The 21,082-nt window shown below is 52.2% G+C and overlaps 1 protein-coding gene and 2 gene segments (V, D, J or C); all 3 read right to left on the reverse strand.

Annotated features, from left to right (window-relative positions):
• Nucleotides 1-6,296: 6,296 nt before the first annotated feature.
• Nucleotides 6,297-8,280, reverse strand: LOC135965243 (immunoglobulin lambda constant 6-like). The segment is given in 2 exon segments: nt 6,297-6,757; nt 8,058-8,280. Coding segments are annotated over 2 exon segments (528 nt in total).
• Nucleotides 8,281-11,629: 3,349 nt separating this feature from the next.
• LOC135964424 (immunoglobulin lambda constant 6-like) lies at nt 11,630-13,653 on the reverse strand. The segment is given in 2 exon segments: nt 11,630-12,090; nt 13,431-13,653. Coding segments are annotated over 2 exon segments (528 nt in total).
• A 3,599-nt stretch (nt 13,654-17,252) lies between these two features.
• Nucleotides 17,253-21,082, reverse strand: part of LOC102119992 (immunoglobulin lambda-1 light chain) — a 306,764-nt gene continuing 302,934 nt past the window's right edge. For both annotated transcript variants that reach the window (XM_065521755.2, XM_065521754.1), the window contains exons 3-4: nt 19,016-19,052; nt 17,253-17,713 (exon numbers count right to left, since the gene is read on the reverse strand). In XM_065521755.2, the coding sequence (XP_065377827.1) occupies nt 17,394-17,713; nt 19,016-19,052 (357 nt within the window). In that variant the 3' untranslated portion in view covers nt 17,253-17,393. The remainder of the gene's footprint in view (nt 17,714-19,015; nt 19,053-21,082) is intronic.

Consider the following 21,082-nt stretch of genomic DNA (forward strand, 5'->3'; position numbering starts at 1 on the left):
GCATTTGGGAGATACCTGCAGATGGGATGGGCCTAAAAACACATTCACCAGTGATAACATCAAGTATTTAATCCACATAGAAACGAAATTAAAACTATGAATATGCAGCAGCACCACAGAGTCAACTAAAAAGAGACAATGATATTCACAAGACATTTGATGAGCCCTTCATTAACTATTTTTGATGTCAAGAAATCCTTGATATTCTCTCCAGTTAAGTGTGTGATGACTAGCATTTGCTTCATGCCCTTGCCTGAGGGAGTAGTTTAGTTATTCGGCTGTGGGAGGGTCCGCATTATCTGAAAATGGGTGATGCTGGGGACCGGGTGATGGGAACCTTGGAGTCATTACTATTCTTCTGTATCCCTATTTTTGTGTTCAGAGATCTTCATCATCAAAACGTACAACATCTTATAGAGAGGGTGAAGCTTGGGACCGTGTCTCCCATGGGGTTGAATTTTCATAGCTGTGAAATGGGTCACACAGAGGCGGAGGAACTCTGGGTGCCTGAAATTCAGTTCAGCTCAGGGCTGTGATTTGGGGCAGGGGTGGCTGAGATTGAGCTCCAAAGGGGCCCCTCTCTTTCTGCATCATTGTGGAAAAAGTCCCCAGGCCTTGCAGCTCTGTCCCTGCCCTGGCTGGCCACCCAGCAGCTGCTGCCATGTCCCTGATGAACCAGAAACAGTGGGGGTCCCGGTCCGGTCACTATGGATTCACCGAGGCAGTCAAGGCCTTCAAGGGACCAAATTGCCCGCTGTCAGGGACCCTGGGATGAGGGGGTGTCTGAGTGAGGCTGCACGTGCACCATGGTGCAGGGCGTGAGGGGACGATGGAACAACGTGAGTGACGGAGGGAGTGGGGCCTGGTGGGATGAGGGTGTTTGGGGCAGTTGAGGTCCCGTGGAAGCCTGACTTTGCCTATAGCCCCAAGGTCACGCCCACCCTGTGCTGACCTTGTGTGACCCAGCCTTGGCTCTCGTCCAGAATGAGGCTCTGACACAGACTGTCCCCGACAACCATGGGATGCCCATTCTGTGCCTGGGACAGTGTCTTTGCTCATTTGTCTCAGTCCACCGGAGTCCTCCCCTCACACAAGCTGAGCATCACAGGCTCAGCCACACACCAAGCACACACACACTCCACCCTAGAGCCTGACTTTAGAATTGGGAACTTCATGGTTGAGATCTCAGCCACGTGCTGGTTAACTTTGAACCTCTAAGCCCATTTGATCACAACTGGTCACCTGTGTGCCCCAGCCTCACCCCAGGTTCCAGAGCTAGTGACATGAACACCAGTATCCTGCAGAGCATGCTAGGGCTCACTGAGTTGGCTGGGACATTGAGCAGGATTCTGGACTTTCTGTTTCCCTGTTGCAGGGCTTGTCAGTGTCTTTGCTTAGCCAACCTGTGTTGTGAAAATCTGTGAAATTCACCTGTGAGTTTCCATTCCCAGTTCCTTTCCACAAGTTCCTGGTGATGGCACCACCATGGACTTCTCACCCAATAAACTGGGCACCAGGATTTTCCTCATCCCCACTGAGAATTCAAGGAGGTTGCAAATTAAATAGTAGATAAGAAATGAAAAGAGGGAGCAGGATTCCTTGTTGCCAATGAGGATATTTATTGAGGGATTTGGGGGTGCAGGGAGAAGGGCTGGATGACTTGGGGTAGGAGGGGAGACACGTGACCTGATCCTGCAGGTGTAGGACCCCGTGGGTAGGTGAGGGTCGGATACCTAAGAACATGCTGTAGGGGCCACTGTCTTTTCCACGGTGTTCCCTTCCTGCGTGACCTGGCAGCTGTAGAGGTTGTGGGACTTCCACTGTCTGGCACCAGGCTCAGGTAGCCTTGTTGCTCTGTTTGGAGGGCGTGGTGGTCTCTACACACTAGGTGATGGAGATGTCATCTAGCTTCCAGGCCACTGTCATGGCTCTCAGGTAGAAGTCACTCATGAGACATACCAGTGTGGTCTGGTCTTGGAGCTCCCTGCCTCTGGGGTCAGAGGAGATGAAGGTGTCTCAGTGACCAGCTGAGGCATACAGGAGTTCTGAATAGGGAGGGGAGAGATTAGCCTCCCAGGACCGAGGTTCTAAAGGAAACCCTGACCACAGGCTGTGGCAAGTCACAGACAAAGATCGAAATCAGAATAAAATTGCCACCAACTTGGCGAGAGCAGGGAAGGAAAGGGAAGAAGACACTCATCTACAATGGTCAGCTGGGTCCCTCCACAGAATACCAAATGCCGTGACACGGGTTCATACAAAAACTCTTCCCTGAGGCCCCCAACTCCCCCTCCCCATCCCCCACCTGAAGCTATGATGCAGGAAGCCAGACCACTGCCCCTGGCGGGCATTTGCTCAGCAGAGTCCACACACCTGCCTCCCCTTCTGGAGCTGAGATGGGATGGTCAACCCCATGTATGCAATAATGGGACGTCTGGAAATGGAGAGGCCTGAGGAAGTTGGTATCTGGATCAGATTTTCCATGTGACTGTGACCCAGGAATGGGAATGAGCTCTTTGGAGGGCATTTGCTTCATGAAGGAGTGAAGTGACACGGAAGGGGACAGGGATTGTCTATACTTACAGGGTTGTAACCCTGATCTCTTGGTGTGACTGCAGGGTAAGAGCTGGAGGCGTCCTCAAGTGTCCCCAGTGAGTGCCTTAGAGGAGGGGCAGCTTGCCTCACAGCCAGCAGTCATGGGAAGCTCCAGTGTGACCACAACCACATCACCAGGGGGTCTCACTTCTATCCTCCTGGTGTTGTCTTAGTTTGGGATGGGCTCACTAGGTTCTAGTATGAAATGCCAGCCTCAACCTCCAGGGAAAAGTTGGAAGCAAGCCCCTGTTACCCTTTCAGGGTCTCGTCTCATTTTTGGGTATGTCTGGAGTTTCTGACTCAAAAGGGCTGTGTGAGTAGCACCCCAAGTGTGGTCACTAAATCCCACCTCCCACTTACGGGGACCAGTCCACTTGAGGTTAATGGGCAATTCCAGACACAAAGGCAGGAGAAAGATGTGCCCAGGACAGATTGTGAACAGAGAGCAGAAAGCTGTCAAGATCTACTGGGTTCTTTCAGGAGGATCCTGGGGCCACCAGAAGAGGCACCCAGTGGGCCATGGTGGGTCATTGTCATCATCGATAAAACAGAACTATGGTGGACTCAAGTGAGTCATATACAGTAACATAACTTTGAGCTCACCATGAAATAATTGTTCATCTTCACAAGATGGCAGGCAACACGGTCATCATTATTAAGATGCTATAAATGAAAGGAAAGACTCAACATGTCTATGCTATTTCTTACTGAAATAAGAATCGTACTCCCAGAGGAGCACAGAACATATGAGGGCACACCCTTTACAGATGCTCAGTAGAAGGAAAAGGTGGTTCAACTGAAGTGCGGTCACCTTGCATCTGTATACCATCTAATGGCACTGGATACTAAGTGCAGAGCCCAGCTAATGTCACAAATAGATGACCCCATATGGGAGCCCACTAGCCAAGCGGTCTTGCTGAAAAGTCACACTGAGCCTTGTTAAAACTTTCTGTCCAAGAATCTGTTTTCAGGAAACACAGAAGCAGAGAGGAGCGCTTGGTTCCAGCTTGGGGAGGTAGCAGGCTGCATCCTGACCGTGGGAAGGTCCTGGGACCAGCCCTCAGCTCCTGTAGCTCCTGCCTTGCAAGGAAATTAAAAATCAACTAGGAAGATACCTGCAGACAGAACAGGTCTAAAAACACAGCCACCAGTCACAATTTCCAACTGTATGGAATCCTCATAGAAATGAAATGCAAAACCACAAAATAACAAGACAAACCCAGGTCTAGTGAAAGAAACGTAGGACATTTGTGAAGTATTTGATGGGAAACATCCTTTTTTTGATATGAAAGAATTATTGACAATTTCTATTTAGGTTTGTGAGAATGTAGTTTTTTTGGGGTCCATATGTTTAGAGACACAAATGGAATGTTTAGACTAATGGGCATGATGTCTACAATTTGCTGCAAACAACTGTGTAAAAGAGGTTACTTGATTGTGGGTGGGTCAACTTGAGCTGTATTATCCTCCTGTTTTTAAATTTTCTTACTGTCAGTTTCCTATAATGTCTTACAAGGCAGTAATGAGAGAGATTAGTTTTGGGACAGTACCAGGGGACATCCAGAGGGGAGTCTGGCTTCCTACCCAGCAGGGCCATTGAGAAGGTGGAGAGCAATGTGGTCCTCTTTGCTGTTGGAGTCTCAGCTTTCACATCCATGAAATGGGGCCAGACAGGGTAGTGGGAATCAGGACCCTTAAGTTTCTTTCTAACTTGTAGGTTGTGATTTTGGGCAGGGGTGGCTATGATTAGGCTCCAAGAGGAGCCCCTTCTCTGCCCCACTATGGCCCTAGAGTTCCCTGCCCTTGCAGGCTCTGTCTCGGGCCTGGCGTAACCACCCAGCAACTCTGGTGAAGGCACCCGCCACATCGCTGATGTGCTGGAGGCACCAAGAAGGGGCCTGACAGCGCCCAAGACTGATGAGGAGTGCTGGGAAGTACATTTCCCAAGGCCATCTCATCCACTGTCGGGGGACCCTGGGACGATTGTGTCTCTGACATCAGGCTGTAGGTGCACATGGAGGGGCTGAGTCACATGAGTGAGGGAGGGACCCTGGTGGGGTGGGGTCTAGGATAGCTGAGTCTTATGAAAGCCTGACCTGCCTGTAGCCCTTAATTCACACTTACCCTGCCCTGACCTTGTGTGACCTGGCCCTGATTCTTGGGTGAATATGATTTTGACACAGCCTCCATCAGATAGCCAGTGATGCCCATTCTATGCTTGAGATGGTACCTTTCTCATTCAGTCCAGTCCACCTGAGTCCTACCCTCCCACAGGCTGGCCATCGTGGCTCCAGCCATAACCGTAATCTAACTCTACTGTGTCCCCTGACTTTAGAATTTGAGACTCTTCATGGTTGAGATCACAGCCCTATGCTCTCTTTCTGACCTGGCAAGTGTTAACCCTGAGCCTGACCCATTTGATCACAACGAATCATCTGTGTGCCTCAGCCTCGGCCCATGTCCCAGCACTAGTGACACGAATATCAGTGTCTTGAAGAGCACCCTAGGGCTAAGTTGGTTGAGACAGTGAATAGAAAATTCTTGACTTGCAAGGTTATATAAAATGAACTGTTGGCAGGTCGCAGTGGCTCACACCTGTAATCCCAGCACTTAGGGAGGCTGAGGAGGGCAAATCACAAGGTCAGGAGATTGAGACCATCCTGGCTAACATAGTGAAACCCCGTCTCTACTAAAAATAGAAAAATTAGCTGGGCATGGTGGTGGGCACCTGTAGTTCCAGCTACTTGGGAGGCTGAGGCAAGAGAATGGCATGAACCTGGGAGGCGGAACTTGCAGTGAGCCGGGATCACACCCCTGAACTCCAGCCTGGGCCACACAGCAACACTTCGTCTCAAAAAAAAAAAAAAAGAAAAAAAAGAACTGTTTACAACTGCAGGACTTGTTAGCATCTTTCATAGCTAATGTGCATTGTGAAAGTGAGAACTACACTAAAGGGTTCCATTTTCCAGCCTTTTCATGTCTCCCTGGTGATGGCACAACCATGGACCCCCTCACCTAGTAAATGGTCTCCTAACTGGATATCATGGATGGGACAGGGAAGTTCAACCCTGTTCCTGCTCTGATCTTGGCCTGGGCTCAAGGGTTTTCCGTCTCTAGTCCAAAGCAGGGGTCCTGGAACACTCCTCGTTTCTCCCTGATACCCCGCTCGGGGCCACCACTCTCTCCTCACTAGGTTCCACATCCTTCCCAGGTGGGCAAGAACTGCATTTCAGGACCCACTCTGCAGGGACAACTTTCTGCTCCGGATCATGGTTCCCACTGGCACAAGGAGCTCACCTGATTCCCTGGCAGGTTGTGTAGGGTGTGGGATGATGGGGGCGTGGGATCTCACTTCAAACTGCCCGTTGTCTCTGAGCAGTGACCCTTTAGCAAAGGCACATGACCAGACAGATGGCATATTGGAAACTGGGTTCTATGTGATCAGGTCTTCATTGAAAAGTAAAATTGAGGAGGGTGTTGGACTGGTCTGAGCTGATGCCAGGGTCATGGGTATGGCGGAGAGTTGGGGGAAGGGTGACTGGGAGAGGAAGGACCCTCTGAGAAGATGACTCGGGGAGGCTGTGAGCCTCTTCCGTTGGGTGACTTTCCCACTGGGTGCAGAATTCCCTCCACTCTAAATGGAGAACCCAGGGAAGGCTAGGAATTATATGTGAGAATAGAAAAAATGAGATAAAACAAGATTTCTGATTGTCAATGAGAATATTTATTGAGGGTTTATTGAGTGCAGGGAAAAGGGCTGGATGCCTTGGGGTGGGAGGAGAGACCCCTCCCCTGGGATCCTGCAGCTGCAGGCCCCCGTGGGTGGGGTGAGGGTTGGGAACCTATGAACATTCTGCAGGGGCCACTGTCTTCTCCACGGTGCTCCCTTCGTGCGTGACCTGGCAGCTGTAGCTCTTGTGGGACTTCCACTGGTCGGACGTCAGGCTCAGGTAGCTGCTGGCCGCGTACTTGTTGTTGCTCTGTTTGGAGGGTGTGGTGGTCTCCACTCCCGCGTTGACAGCGCTGCCATCTGCCTTCCAGGCCACTTCCACGGCTCCCGGGTAGAAGTCACTGATCAGACACACTAGTGTGGCCTTGTTGGCTTGAAGCTCCTCAGAGGAGGGCGGGAAGAGAGTGACCGAGGGGGCAGCCTTGGGCTGACCTGCGGGGTGAACGAGGAGCAGGGGGTCAGAGTCCCGGTGTCCAGCCGGGGAGCCCCTGACCTCAGTATATGATGAGATGTTGGGGTGCGCTTGTTCCGGGGCTGTGCGTCCGAGGGTCTGTGCCGTGCAGAGGGCTCAGGGTGTTTTCCACCATGTCCTGATCTGCACTGGGAGCTGTTTCACCTTAGACACCTTCTGATCACCTGTCCTGAGATGTCTCGGGGTCTTGGCCTCCCACACGGACATCTGACCGTCAGCGCCCTGACCCTGCCCTCTCCTGCCATCCTGACAGGGCCTTCTGGGTGGCATCTGTCCCCTGAGCAGATGAAGAGAGCTGTGTGTGTCTCCTGCACAGCGACCTCTGAGGTCACTTTTCTGGCCTGGCTCCCCTGCTCTGTGGGATGCTGGGGCGTTTTGGTCCCTCAGGCTGTTGCAGCCAAACATGAGTTCTGGAGCCTGTGTGTGGGGCCAAGGCCTGGGGGGTCAGAGAGTCTGTCTGCTGTCCTGGGGTTTCTCTTATTCCACGGGGTCTTTTCTGGCATCCACCCCACGTCCCGGCTACCTGGTCATTGCAGCGGGGCTTTCCCACTGTGTACTCTGCCCCCTCTGATCCCCCTGGGCGCGGGATATGTCCTGAAGAGACCCAGGAGCCTGCCCCTTCCTCACATCCTCTCCTTTGGAGACCCTTTCCCTGGTTTTCTGGTGTCCAGAGTCTGCTTCTCCCTTCTCCCTCCTGACTGGGTTTCCTGAGTCTCAGGCTGGCTCAGGGCTCAGTCCCTGGCAGCCCCCAGACACCCAGGGCAGCCCGTCCACCTCCTACCTCACTCTGGGTCTGGATTCCTGAGCAGCAGCGCCGAGGGCACTGGGTCCGTCTAAAGTCTCCCATGAGGTCCCTCCCTCGGACCCCTTGTTCCTGATTCCCCAGGAGATGGAACCAAAGTAACCCAAGAGCAACGCTGCTCTTACAAGAACCCAGACTGAGAAGGCCAGAACAGAAGAACGCTTAGAGACCCAGCCTTCCTCTGGCAGATGTAGAGACAGACAGACAGACAGAGAGGAGACAGACAAATGGGGCTTAGGAGGTCATTCTATACAGTCCCCTCCCACTGTGGTCAGAGGTGAAGGGGTCGTAGTGACCTGCTGAGGCAGGCAAGGGTCTGACAGGGAGGGCAGAGGTCCTTGCTCAGGCCTGGCATCCAGGGAGAAAGCCTGACTACAAATTGAGACAAGATGCAGAAACAAACAAACACAGCAGAAATTGTCCCAAGAGTGGGGAAGGAGAGGGGAGAAGAGACTCACCTAGGACGGTCAGCCGGGTCCCTCCTCCGAATAACACACACTGTGACTCAGGCTCATACAAAAATGCTCCCTGGGACGCCCCTACCCCCAGCCCCCAGTGCAGCTGTGAAGGAGGAAGCTGGGGCCACTGACCCTGGTGGCATCTGCTCATGAGGGAGTCCACATGGCCCCCACACTCAACCCACAGAGAGAAGGGGACCAGTGACATCCTGTGACTTGCAGCAGGATCCCTGGAAGTCCAGGCGTCTGGAGGACATTGGGATCTTGGATTTGGTTTTTGGGCCAACCATCAGTCAGGCCCAGGATTGAATTTATTGGAGGGCATTAGTGTCGCTAAGGAGTGAATTTCCACAGATGGGATAGGTGGGCTCTTCTCTGCAAAGTTGAACCCCAACCCATGGTTCAACTTTTGGTAACACCATGGGGTGGTGCCGAGGGTGCTCCTCTCCTCCCACGGAGAGGCTGGTTGCCCTAGAGTGCAGTGTTCTGGGAACCTTGGTGGTTCCAGCCCCACCTTCTGGAGTAGTTCTAGTTGGCTAGGCCTGGTCAGTGAGGCCTGGCTGGTCTCAATATGAAATGCCAGCCACATGTGTTAGGGTAACCCTGGGAGTATTCCCTGCAGCCCTGAATCTGGTGTCATGGTGGGTGGGACAACTGGGGTGGTGGCTGCCATTGTCTTTTTCAAATGGGGACATGAGGGAGCCTCCAGAATGTGGTCTCCAAATACCACCTCTCACTAAGGGATGGGAGATCAGTGGGGAATCCTAGGCCTGAGGGAGGAAAAACACATCAGACAAATAAGAAAGGGACATGATAAGACAGAACCTCTTATCCTCTGACTAATCAGGAGCCATTTAATCCCCTGGAGCCATGTGAGGAAGTCTGATGCCACTTGGGGAGACCTCCCCTGGAAAAATATTCATCATTGGTGGTCACCTGTCATCATCAATTGAATATAATGCCAGTTGGCTTCAAAAATATTAGATGGCTTGAATCCTAGAATTCACCATGAGAGAAGACATGAATTGTTCACCCTGGAAGGATGACTGGGCCCTGGATCATCTGTGTGCAAAGTGGCTCCTTCCTAGAGCATGCAGCTCACTCCTGGGTGAACAGAGCCCAGCTGTAGACCCCTGACTTTCACAGACACTCTGCAGCGCTCATGAGAAGGAGCTGAACTGAAGCCTCAACCCTCTACCTTCCTTCCCATCTGAGGGATGTAGCTATTGACCATCCTGTGCACCCAACATTACTACAAGAGTGGCAACCTGACATGGGTGACTTGGCTGGCAGCAGCCCCGTGTCCTTGGAAGCCATTTGCAATGTCCAATCTGAATCAAGTTAATCCCCTTCATGTTAGAATCATTTTCCAGGAAAATAAAAGCTAAGGGAAGCCCTAGGTTCCTGCTCCAGGAGGCATGGCTGTATTCCAGCCAGGGGAAGGTCTCCAGACAGCTCTCAGCTCCTGCAGCTCCTGCCTTGCTGGGAGGCTCTAGAGCAATTGAGGAGATATTCACCAGTGACAACCGGCCTGACGGCACATGCACCCATTACCATTTGGTGCCATATTGCTCCTCATATAAACAACGGCACCAACATGTAACTAAGTCAGTGCACTTCTGGTGTTTGTGATGCATTTGAGGAGGCCCTGCTTATGTGTCCATATTAGGGAATTAGCGATAATTTCTATTTAGGTGTGGTAATGATACTATAGTTATTTTAAGGTCCATATCCTTCCAGGACAGTAATGGAGCACTTACAGGTGAACAGATCTGATGTCTGGTATTTCTTTCTAAATATTGTATAAGGGAGAATTTATTTTGCTGTAGGTGGGTCGGCATCATCTGTGATTTGCTTATTTTGAGTGCTGGGCAATGAGAACATGGGACATTGTTATTTTTCTGTCTCCTTATTTGTATGTTCAAAGTTCTTCATAATATACACTCATAACGCAGGTCAGTCTTTGGACAGCTGCTGGGTGTGAAGCAGACGTGGCTTTGTACCCAGCAGAGCTGTGGATCTGGCCCTCCTGGGGTGGTCTTAGTTTTCTCATTTGTGAAACGGGCTTAGAGAAGGACTGTGGCCACTGGAACCCTTCAGTCTTTTTGTAATTCAGAGGCTGGGATTTGGAGGAGAGGTGGCTGTGGTCAAGCACCAAGGGGCCCTTTCTGTGTCTCATTGTGACTGCAGAGTTTCCTGTCTTTGTAGGCTCTGTCCCTGGCCTGTCAGGGCCACCCAGCAGCTCTGGTGAAGGCAGATGCCACATCCCTGATGTGCTGGAGGCAGAGACAGGGAGTCTAAGTTTGCCTGGGCACTAAGAACGCACAGTCATCCAGGGCCTCCGTAGCAGTTTGGGTAGGAAGCCTCTACCACTGTGAACAAGGGAGGGAGAAGGTCCCAGTGGGCAGGAGGGTCTGGGGGAGCTGAGTGTTCCTGGATGCCTTGACCTTGCCTGTAGTCCTCCACCCACATTCACATAGCCCTGACCTAGTCTGACCCAGCTCCAACTCTCGTCATGAATTTGACATGGCCTCTTTCAGACCTTGAGCCTGACCCTGAACCTACAGCCATCTGATCATACAGCCGTAACACCTTTGTTCTTAAATCTCACTTTATGTTGCATAAAGTAGTTCCATGAAATACGAGTACCTTGCAGAATATTATGGGGCTTTTTCAGCTGCCAGATGGATAAATGTGACTTTAGGAAAGCTAAGTTTTATCATATGAAATTATTTCCCTAGTAGAGAACTTTTCATTGCCTTTTCTTGGACGTGCGTCGTCAAGTCTAGGAAATGCACCTGTATGTTTCATTGTCCAAGCCTTCTGAGTGCTTCCGGTGGCAGCACAAGTATGGACTCCTTTCCTGCTAAATGGTCTCGTGTGGAATGGGGATTTTCAACTCTGTTCCTGCTGAGACCATGACATTGACTCATAGGTGCTCTTCACCCTTATTTCTGCCTCTAGCCCACGGATCTGGGCTCCTCAGAGACCCCTTCATTTTTCCTGATTTCCCTCTCAGGACCGTCCTGCATCCTGGTGCTGAACCATGGTATTTCCCAGTTTTGCAAGACCTACATCCCACCAGATGCTTGTAGGACAACATGAAGCTCTGGATCATGGATCCCCCTGACACAGAGAGCTCCCTGGAGTCACTGGCTCGGTGTACAACGTCAGGGATGCCATGTCAGGGACCTGGCATGTGACAAAGAGCAGACATATTCCCTGTCCCAGACCAGCAACTCTTCAGCCCAGAGACCGGAGCATACACAGAAGGCATGCGAGCAGTGCCGTGTGATGCGTGGTTAGGTCTCTGTTGAAAGACAGAATCTAGGAGAGTGTGACACCCCGCTGGTCCCAGCCAGGCAAGGTTGGTGGCTCAGGGGTACAGTGGAGAGCTGAGGAAGTGGTGTCTGGGTGAGGAAGGCCCCATCTGCAGAGATACCCAGGAGACTGAGAACCCCTTCACCTGGGGAACTTTCCCACTGGGTTCAGGATTCTTTCCATCCCAAACTGAGAAGTCAGGAAAGGCTAGGAATTATACGTGAGAAAAGAAAAAGCGAGATAAAACAAGATTTCTGATTGTCAATGAGAATATTTATTGAGGGTTTATTGAGTGCAGGGAGAAGGGCTGGATGCCTTGGGGTGGGAGGAGAGACCCCTCCCCTGGGATCCTGCAGCTGCAGGCCCCCGTGGGTGGGGTGAGGGTTGGGAACCTATGAACATTCTGCAGGGGCCACTGTCTTCTCCACGGTGCTCCCTTCGTGCGTGACCTGGCAGCTGTAGCTCTTGTGGGACTTCCACTGGTCGGACGTCAGGCTCAGGTAGCTGCTGGCCGCGTACTTGTTGTTGCTCTGTTTGGAGGGTTTGGTGGTCTCCACTCCCGTGTTGACAGCGCTGCCATCTGCCTTCCAGGCCACTTCCACGGCTCCCGGGTAGAAGTCACTGATCAGACACACTAGTGTGGCCTTGTTGGCTTGAAGCTCCTCAGAGGAGGGCGGGAAGAGAGTGACCGAGGGGGCAGCCTTGGGCTGACCTGCGGGGTGAACGAGGAGCAGGGGGTCAGAGTCCCGGTGTCCAGCCGGGGAGCCCCTGACCTCAGTATATGATGAGATGTTGGGGTGCGCTTGTTCCGGGGCTGTGCGTCCGAGGGTCTGTGCCGTGCAGAGGGCTCAGGGTGTTTTCCACCATGTCCTGATCTGCACTGGGAGCTGTTTCACCTTAGACACCTTGTTATCACCTGTCCTGAGATGTCTCGGGGTGTTGGCCTCACACACGGACATCTGACCGTCAGCGCCCTGACCCTGCCCTCTCCTGCCATCCTGACAGGGCCTTCTGGGTGGCATCTGTCCCCTGAGCAGATGAAGAGAGCTGTGTGTGTCTCCTGCCCAGCGACCTCTGAGGTCACTTTTCTGGCCTGGCTCCCCTGCTCTGTGGGATGCTGGGGCGTTTTGGTCCCTCAGGCTGTTGCAGCCAAACATGAGTTCTGGAGCCTGTGTGTGAGGCAAGGGCCTGGGGGGTCAGAGAGTCTGTCTGCTGTCCTGGGGTTTCTCTTATTCCACGGGGTCTTTTCTGGCATCCACCCCACGTCCCGGCTACCTGGTCATAGCAGCGGGGCTTTCCCACTGTGTACTCTGCCCCTTCTGATCCTCCTGGGCACAGGGGATATGTCCTGAAGAGACCCAGGAGCCTGCCCTTTCCTCACATCCTCTCCTTTGGAGACCCTTTCCCTCGCTTTCTGGTGTCCAGAGTCTGCTTCTCCCTTCTCCCTCCTGACTGGGTTTCCTGAGTCTCAGGCTGGCTCAGGACTCAGTCCCTGGCAGCCCCCAGACACCCAGGGCAGCCCGTCCACCTCCTACCTCACTCTGGGTCTGGATTCTGGTCCTGGGTCCCAGCCCTGGGATTCCTGAGCAGCAGCCCCGAGGGCACTGGGTCCGTCTAAGGTCTCTCCCATGAGGTCCCCCCTCGGACCCCTTGTTCCTGATTCCCCAGGAGTTGGAACCAAAGTAACCCAAGAGCAACGCTGTTCTGACAAGAACCCAGACTGAGGAGGCCAGAACAGAAGGATGCTTAGAGACCCAGCCTTCCTCTGGCAGATGTGGAGACAGACAGACACACAGACAGACAGAAAGAGAGGAGACAGACAAATGGGGCTTAGGAGGTCATTCTATACAGTCCCCTCCCCCTGGGTCAGAGGTGAAGGGGTCAAGTGACCTGCTGAGGCAGGCAAGTGTCTGACAGGGAGGACAGAGGTCCTTGCTCAGGCCTGGGATCCAGGGAGAAAGCCTGACTACAAATTGAGACAAGACGCAGAAACAAACAAAAACAGCAGAAATTGTCCCAAGAGTGGGGAAGGAGAGGGGAGAAGAGACTCACCTAGGACGGTCAGCCGGGTCCCTCCGCCGAATACCCAACACTGTGACACAGACTCATACAAAAACCCTCCCTGGGACGCCCCTACCCCCAGCCCCCAGTGCAGCTGTGAAGGAGGAAGCTGGGGCCACTGACCCTGGTGGCATCTGCTCATGAGGGAGTCCACAAGGCCCCCACACTCAACCCACAGAGAGAAGAGGACCGGTGACATCCTGGGACCTGCAGCAGGATCCCTGGAAATCCATGCTTCTGGAGGACATTGGGATCTTGGATTTGGTTTTTGTGCCAACCATCAGTCAGGCCCAGGATTGAAATTATTGGAGGGCATTAGTGTCGCTAAGGAGTGAATTTCCACAGATGGGATAGGTGGGCTCTTCTCTGCAAAGTTGAACCCCAACCCATGGTTCAACTTTTGGTAACACCATGGGGTGGTGCCGAGGGTGCCCCTCTCCTCCCACGGAGAGGCTGGTTGCCCTAGAGTGCAGTGTTCTGGGAACCTTGGTGGGTTCCAGCCCCACCTTCTGGAGTAGTTCTAGTTGGCTAGGCCTGGTCAGTGAGGCCTGGCTGGTCTCAATATGAAATGCCAGCCACATGTGTTAGGGTAACCCTGGGAGCATCCCCTGCAGCCCTGAATCTGGCCTCATGTTGGGTGGGACAACTGGGGTGGTGGACGCCGTTGTCTTTTTCAAATGGGGCACATGAGGGAGCCTGCAGAATGTGGTCTCCATTAGCACCTCTCACTAAGGGATGGGAGATCAGTGGGGAATCCTAGGCCTGAGGGAGGAAAAACACATCAGACAAATAAGAAAGGGACATGATAAGACAGAACCTCTTATCCTCTGACTAATCAGGAGCCATTTAATCCCCTGGAGCCATGTGAGGAAGTCTGATGCCACTTGGGGAGACCTCCCCTGGGAAAATATTCATCATTGGTTGTCGCCTGTCATCATCAATTGAATATAATGCCAGTGGCGTCAAAGATATTAGATGGCTTGAATCCTAGAATACACCGTGAGAGAAGACATGAATTGTTCACCCTGGAAGGATGGCTGGGCCCTGGATCATCTGTGTGCAAAGTGGCTCCTTCCTAGAGCATGCAGCTCACTCCTGGGTGAACAGAGCCCAGCTGTAGACCCCTGACTTTCACAGACACTCTGCGGCGCTCATGAGAAGGAGGTGAACTGAAGCCTCAACCCTCTACCTTCCTTCCCGTCTGAGGGATGCAGCTATTGGCCATCCTGTGCACCCAACATTACTACAAGACTGGCAACCTGACATGGGTGACTTGGCTGGCAGCAGCCCCATGTCCTTGGAAGCCATTTGCAATGTCCAATCTGAATCAAGTTAATCCCCTTCATGCTGGAATCATTTTCCAGGAAAATAAAAGCTAAGGGAAGCCCTAGGTTCCTGCTCCAGGAGTCATGGCTGTATTCCAACCACAGGAAGGTCTCCAGACAGCTCTCAGCTCCTGCAGCTCCTGCCTTGCTGGGAGGCTCTAGAGCAATTGAGGAGATATTCACCAGTGACAACCGGCCTGACGGCACATGCACCCATTACCATTTGGTGCCATATTGCTCCTCATATAAACAACAGCACCAACACGTAACTAAGTCAATGAATTTCTGGTGTTTGTGATGCATTTGAGGAGATCCTCCTGCTGCAGGAGGCATGGCTGTATTCCAACCAGGAGAAGGTCTCCAGACAGCTCTCAGCTCCTGCAGCTCCTGCCTTGCTGGGAGATTCTAGAGCAGTTGAGGAGATACTCACCAGTGACAACTGGCCTGACGGCACATGCACCCATTACCATTTGATGCCATATTGCTCCTCATATAAACAGCAGCACCAACATGTAACTAAGTCAGTGCACTTCTGGTGTTTGTGATGCATTTGAGGAGACCATGCTTATTTCTCGATATTAGGGAATTAGTGATAATTTCTATTTAGGTGTGGTAATGATATTATAGTTATTTTAAGGTCCATATCCTTCCAGGACAGTAATGGAATACTTACAGGTGAACAGATCTGATGTTTGGTATTTCTTTCTAAATATTGTATAAGGGAGAATTTATTTTGCTGTAGGTGGGTCGGCATCATCTGTGATTTGCTTATTTTGAGTGCTGGGCAATGAGAACATGGGACATTGTTATTTTTCTGTCTCCTTATTTGTATGTTCAAAGTTCTTCATAATATACACTCATAACGCAGGTCAGTCTTTGGACAGCTGCTGGGTGTGAAGCAGACGTGGCTTTGTACCCAGCAGAGCTGTGGATCTGGCCCTCCTGGGGTGGTCTTAGTTTTCTCATTAGTGAAACGGGCTTAGAGAAGGACTGTGGCCACTGGAACCCTTCAGTCTTCTTGTAATTCAGAGGCTGGGATTTGGAGGAGAGGTGGCTGTGATCAAGCACCAAGGGGCCCTTTCTGTGTCTCATTGTGACTGCAGAGTTTCCTGTCTTTGTAGGCTCTGTCCCTGGCCTGTCAGGGCCACCCAGCAGCTCTGGTGAAGGCAGATGCCACATCCCTGATGTGCTGGAGGCAGAGACAGGGAGTCTAAGTTTGCCTGGGCACTAAGAACGCACAGTCATCCAGGGCCTCCGTAGCAGTTTGGGTAGGAAGCCTCTACCACTGTGAACAAGGGAGGGAGAAGGTCCCAGTGGGCAGGAGGGTCTGGGGGAGCTGAGTGTTCCTGGATGCCTTGACCTTGCCTGTAGTCCTCCACCCACATTCACATAGCCCTGACCTAGTCTGACCCAGCTCCAACTCTCGTCATGAATTTGACATGGCCTCTTTCAGACCTTGAGCCTGACCCTGAACCTACAGCCATCTGATCATACAGCCGTAACACCTTTGTTCTTAAATCTCACTTTATGTTGCATAAAGTAGTTCCGTGAAATACTAGTATCTTGCAGAACATTATGGGGCTTTTTCAGCTGCCAGATGGATAAATGGGACTTTAGGGAAGCTAAGCTTTATCATATGAAATGATTTCCCTAGTAGAGAACTTTTCATTGCCTTCTCTTGGATGACGTGTGTCGTCAAGTCTAGGAAATGCACCTGTATGTTTCATTGTCCAAGCCTTCTGAGTGCTTCCGGTGGCAGCACAAGTATGGACTCCTTTCCTGCTAAATGGTTTCATGTAGAATGGGGATTTTCAACTCTGTTCCTGCTGAGACCATGACATTGACTCATAGGTGCTCTTCACCCTTATTTCTGCCTCTAGCCCACGGATCTGGGCTCCTCAGAGACCCCTTCATTTTTCCTGATTTCCCTCTCAGGACCGTCCTGCATCCTGGTGCTGAACCATGGTATTTCCCAGTTTTGCAAGACCTACATCCCACCAGATGCTTGCAGGACAACATGAAGCTCTGGATCATGGATCCCCCTGACACAGAGAGCTCCCTGGAGTCACTGGCTCGGTGTACAACGTCAGGGATGCCATGTCAGGGACCTGGCATGTGACAAAGAGCAGACATATTCCCTGTCCCAGACCAGCAACTCTTCAGCCCAGAGACCGGAGCATACACAGAAGGCATGCGAGCAGTGCCGTGTGATGCGTGGTTAGGTCTCTGTTGAAAGACAGAATCTAGGAGAGTGTGACACCCCGCTGGTCCCAGCCAGGCAAGGTTGGTGGCTCAGGGGTACAGTGGAGAGCTGAGGAAGTGGTGTCTGGGTGAGGAAGGCCCCACCTGCAGAGATACCCAGAAGACTGAGAACCCCTTCACCTGGGGAACTTTCCCACTGGGTTCAGGATTCTTTCCATCCCAAACTGAGAAGTCAGGAAAGGCTAGGAATTATACGTGAGAAAAGAAAAAGCGAGATAAAACAAGATTTCTGATTGTCAATGAGAATATTTATTGAGGGTTTATTGAGTGCAGGGAGAAGGGCTGGATGCCTTGGGGTGGGAGGAGAGACCCCTCCCCTGGGATCCTGCAGCTCCAGGCCCCCGTGGGTGGGGTGAGGGTTGGGAACCTATGAACATTCTGCAGGGGCCACTGTCTTCTCCACGGTGCTCCCTTCGTGCGTGACCTGGCAGCTGTAGCTCTTGTGGGACTTCCACTGGTCGGACGTCAGGCTCAGGTAGCTGCTGGCCGCGTACTTGTTGTTGCTCTGTTTGGAGGGTTTGGTGGTCTCCACTCCCGTGTTGACAGCGCTGCCATCTGCCTTCCAGGCCACTTCCACGGCTCCCGGGTAGAAGTCACTGATCAGACACACTAGTGTGGCCTTGTTGGCTTGAAGCTCCTCAGAGGAGGGCGGGAAGAGAGTGACCGAGGGGGCAGCCTTGGGCTGACCTGCGGGGTGAACGAGGAGCAGGGGGTCAGAGTCCCGGTGTCCAGCCGGGGAGCCCCTGACCTCAGTATATGATGAGATGTTGGGGTGCGCTTGTTCCGGGGCTGTGCGTCCGAGGGTCTGTGCCGTGCAGAGGGCTCAGGGTGTTTTCCACCATGTCCTGATCTGCACTGGGAGCTGTTTCACCTTAGACACCTTCTTATCACCTGTCCTGAGATGTCTCGGGGTGTTGGCCTCACACACGGACATCTGACCGTCAGCGCCCTGACCCTGCCCTCTCCTGCCATCCTGACAGGGCCTTCTGGGTGGCATCTGTCCCCTGAGCAGATGAAGAGAGCTGTGTGTCTCTCCTGCCCAGCGACCTCTGAGGTCACTTTTCTGGCCTGGCTTCCCTGCTCTGTGGGATGCTGGGGCGTTTTGGTCCCTCAGGCTGTTGCAGCCAAACATGAGTTCTGGAGCCTGTGTGTGAGGCAAGGGCCTGGGGGGTCAGAGAGTCTGTCTGCTGTCCTGGGGTTTCTCTTATTCCATGGGGTCTTTTCTGGCATCCACCCCACGTCCCGGCTACCTGGTCATTGCAGCGGGGCTTTCCCACTGTGTACTCTGCCCCTTCTGATCCTCCTGGGCACAGGGGATATGTCCTGAAGAGACCCAGGAGCCTGCCCTTTCCTCACATCCTCTCCTTTGGAGACCCTTTCCCTGGCTTTCTGGTATCCAGAGTCTGCTTCTCCCTTCTCTCTCCTGACTGGGTTTCCTGAGTCTCAGGCTGGCTCAGGGCTCAGTCCCTGGCAGCCCCCAGACACCCAGGGCAGCCCGTCCACCTCCTACCTCACTCTGGGTCTGGATTCCTGAGCAGCAGCCCCGAGGGCACTGGGTCTGTCTAAAGTCTCCCACGAGGTCCCTCCCTCGGACCCCTTGTTCCTGATTCCCCAGGAGATGGAACCAAAGTAATCCAAGAGCAACGCTGCTCTGACAAGAACCCGGACTGAGGCGGCCAGAACAGAAGAACGCTTAGAGACCCAGCCTTCCTCTGGCAGATGTAGAGACAGACAGACAGACAGAGAGGAGACAGACAAATGGGGCTTAGGAGGTCATTCTATACAGTCCCCTCCCACTGTGGTCAGAGGTGAAGGGGTCGTAGTGACCTGCTGAGGCAGGCAAAGGTCTGACAGGGAGGGCAGAGGTCCTTGCTCAGGCCTGAGATCCAGGGAGAAAACCTGACCACAAGTTGAGACAAGACGCAGAAACAAACAAAAACAGCAGAAATTGTCCCAAGAGTGGGGAAGGAGAGGGGAGAAGAGACTCACCTAGGACGGTCAGCCGGGTCCCTCCTCCGAATAAGCCACACTGTGACACAGGCTCATACAAAAACCCTCCCTGGGACGCCCCTACCCCCAGCCCCCAGTGCAGCTGTGAAGGAGGAAGCTGGGGCCACTGACCCTGGTGGCATCTACTCGTGAGGGAGTCCACATGGCCCCCCCACTCAGCCCACAGAGAAAAGAGGACCGGTGACATCCTGTGACCTGCAGCAGTTTCCCTGGAAATCCATGCTTCTGGAGGACATCTTGGATTTGGTTTTTGTGCCAACCATCAGTCAGGTCCAGGATTGAATTTATTAGAGGACATCTGTGTCACTAAGGAGTGAATTTCCACAGATGGGATAGGTGGGCTCTTCTCTGTAAAGTTGAACCAACCCATGGTTCAACTTTTGGTAACACCATGGGGTGGTGCCGAGGGTGCCCCTCTCCCCCCACGGAGAGGCTGGTTGCAGTGTTCTGAGAACCTTGGTGGGTTCCAGCCCCACCTTCTGGAGTAGTTCTAATTGGCTAGGCCTGGTCAGTGAGGCCTGGCTGGTCCCAATATGAAATGCCAGCCACATGTGTTAGGGTAACCCTGGAAGCATCCCCTGCGGCACTGAATGTGGTGTCATGGTGGGTGGGACAACTGGGGTGGTGGCTGCCATTGTGTTTTTCAAATGGGGGACATGAGGGAACCTCCAGAATGTGGTCTCCAAATACCACCTCTCACTAAGGGATGGGATGTCAGTCGGGGATCCGAGGACTGGGGCAAGAAATACATAGAAGACAAAGAAGAAAGGGACATGATAAGCTGGACCGTGTTATCCTCTGACTAATCAGGAGCCATTTAATCCTCTGGGGCCATGTGAGAAGTCTGATGCCACTTGGGGTGACTCCCCCTGCGAAAATATTCATCATTGTTGGCCACCTGTTATCATCAAATATAATGGCAGTGGCTTCCAAAACATTAGATGACTCGAATCCTAGAGTTCACCATGAGAGAAGACATGGATTCTTCACCCTGGAAGGATGGCTGGGTCCTGGATCATCTGTGTGCAAAGTGTCTCCTTCCTAGAGCATGAAGCTCACTCCTGGGTGAACAGAGCCCAGCTGTAGACCCCTGGCTTCAAAGACACTCTGCAGCGCTCATGAGAAGGTCGTGAACTGAAGCCTCAATCCTCTGCCTTCCTTCCCATCTGAGGGATGTAGGTATTGACCATCCTGTGCACCTAACATTACTACAAGAGTGGCAATGTGACATGGGTGACTTTGCTGGTAGCAGCCCCATGTCCTTGAAAGCTATTTTGCAATGTCTATTCTGAGTCCAGTTATGTCCCTCCAAGCTCTGACCATTTTGCAGAAAAGAACAAAACAAAACAAAAACGGAAGTAGATGATAGTCCTGGGTTCTTGTTGTGCGAGGTGTGGCTTTATTCCAACCATGGGAAGGTCCCCAGATAGCTCTCAGTTCCTGCAGCTCCTGCCTTTCCAGGAAGCACTAGAGTAATTTGGAGATATTCACCAGTGACAAGCAGCCTAACAGCACATACATCCATCACCAGTTCATGCCATATTGAATTCTCAAATAAACAACCAAAAACCCCAAAATAACCACGGCACCAACACATAACTAAGTCAGTATGCTTCTGGCATTTGTGAGGCATTTGAGGAGCCCGTGATTATTTCTTGGTATTAGGAAATTAGTGATAATTTCTATTTAGGTTTGGTAATAATATTGTAGTATTTTTTAAGTCCATATGTTTCCAGCATAGAAATGGGATATTTACAGCTGAAAAGATGTGATTTCTGGTATTTGTTAGTAAGTATTGTGTAATGTGGGGGTTATTCTGCCATGTGTAGGTCAGTAATGTCTGTGAATTGCTTACTTGGGGGACTGGGTGATGGGAACTTGGGGCATCATTATTCCTCTGTCTCCTTATGTATGTGTTCAAAGTTTTCCATAATGGAAACTTACCACACAGTGAAAGGAGGTCACGCAGCTGCTGGGGATGGCTTTATACGCAGCTGCTGGGGATGGCTTTATACCCTGCAGGGCTATGGATCTGGCCCTTGGTGG

The sequence above is a fragment of the Macaca fascicularis genome, chromosome 10 (genome assembly GCF_037993035.2).
Source record: "Macaca fascicularis isolate 582-1 chromosome 10, T2T-MFA8v1.1".
In the NCBI taxonomy this organism is placed as follows: Eukaryota; Metazoa; Chordata; class Mammalia; order Primates; family Cercopithecidae; genus Macaca; species Macaca fascicularis.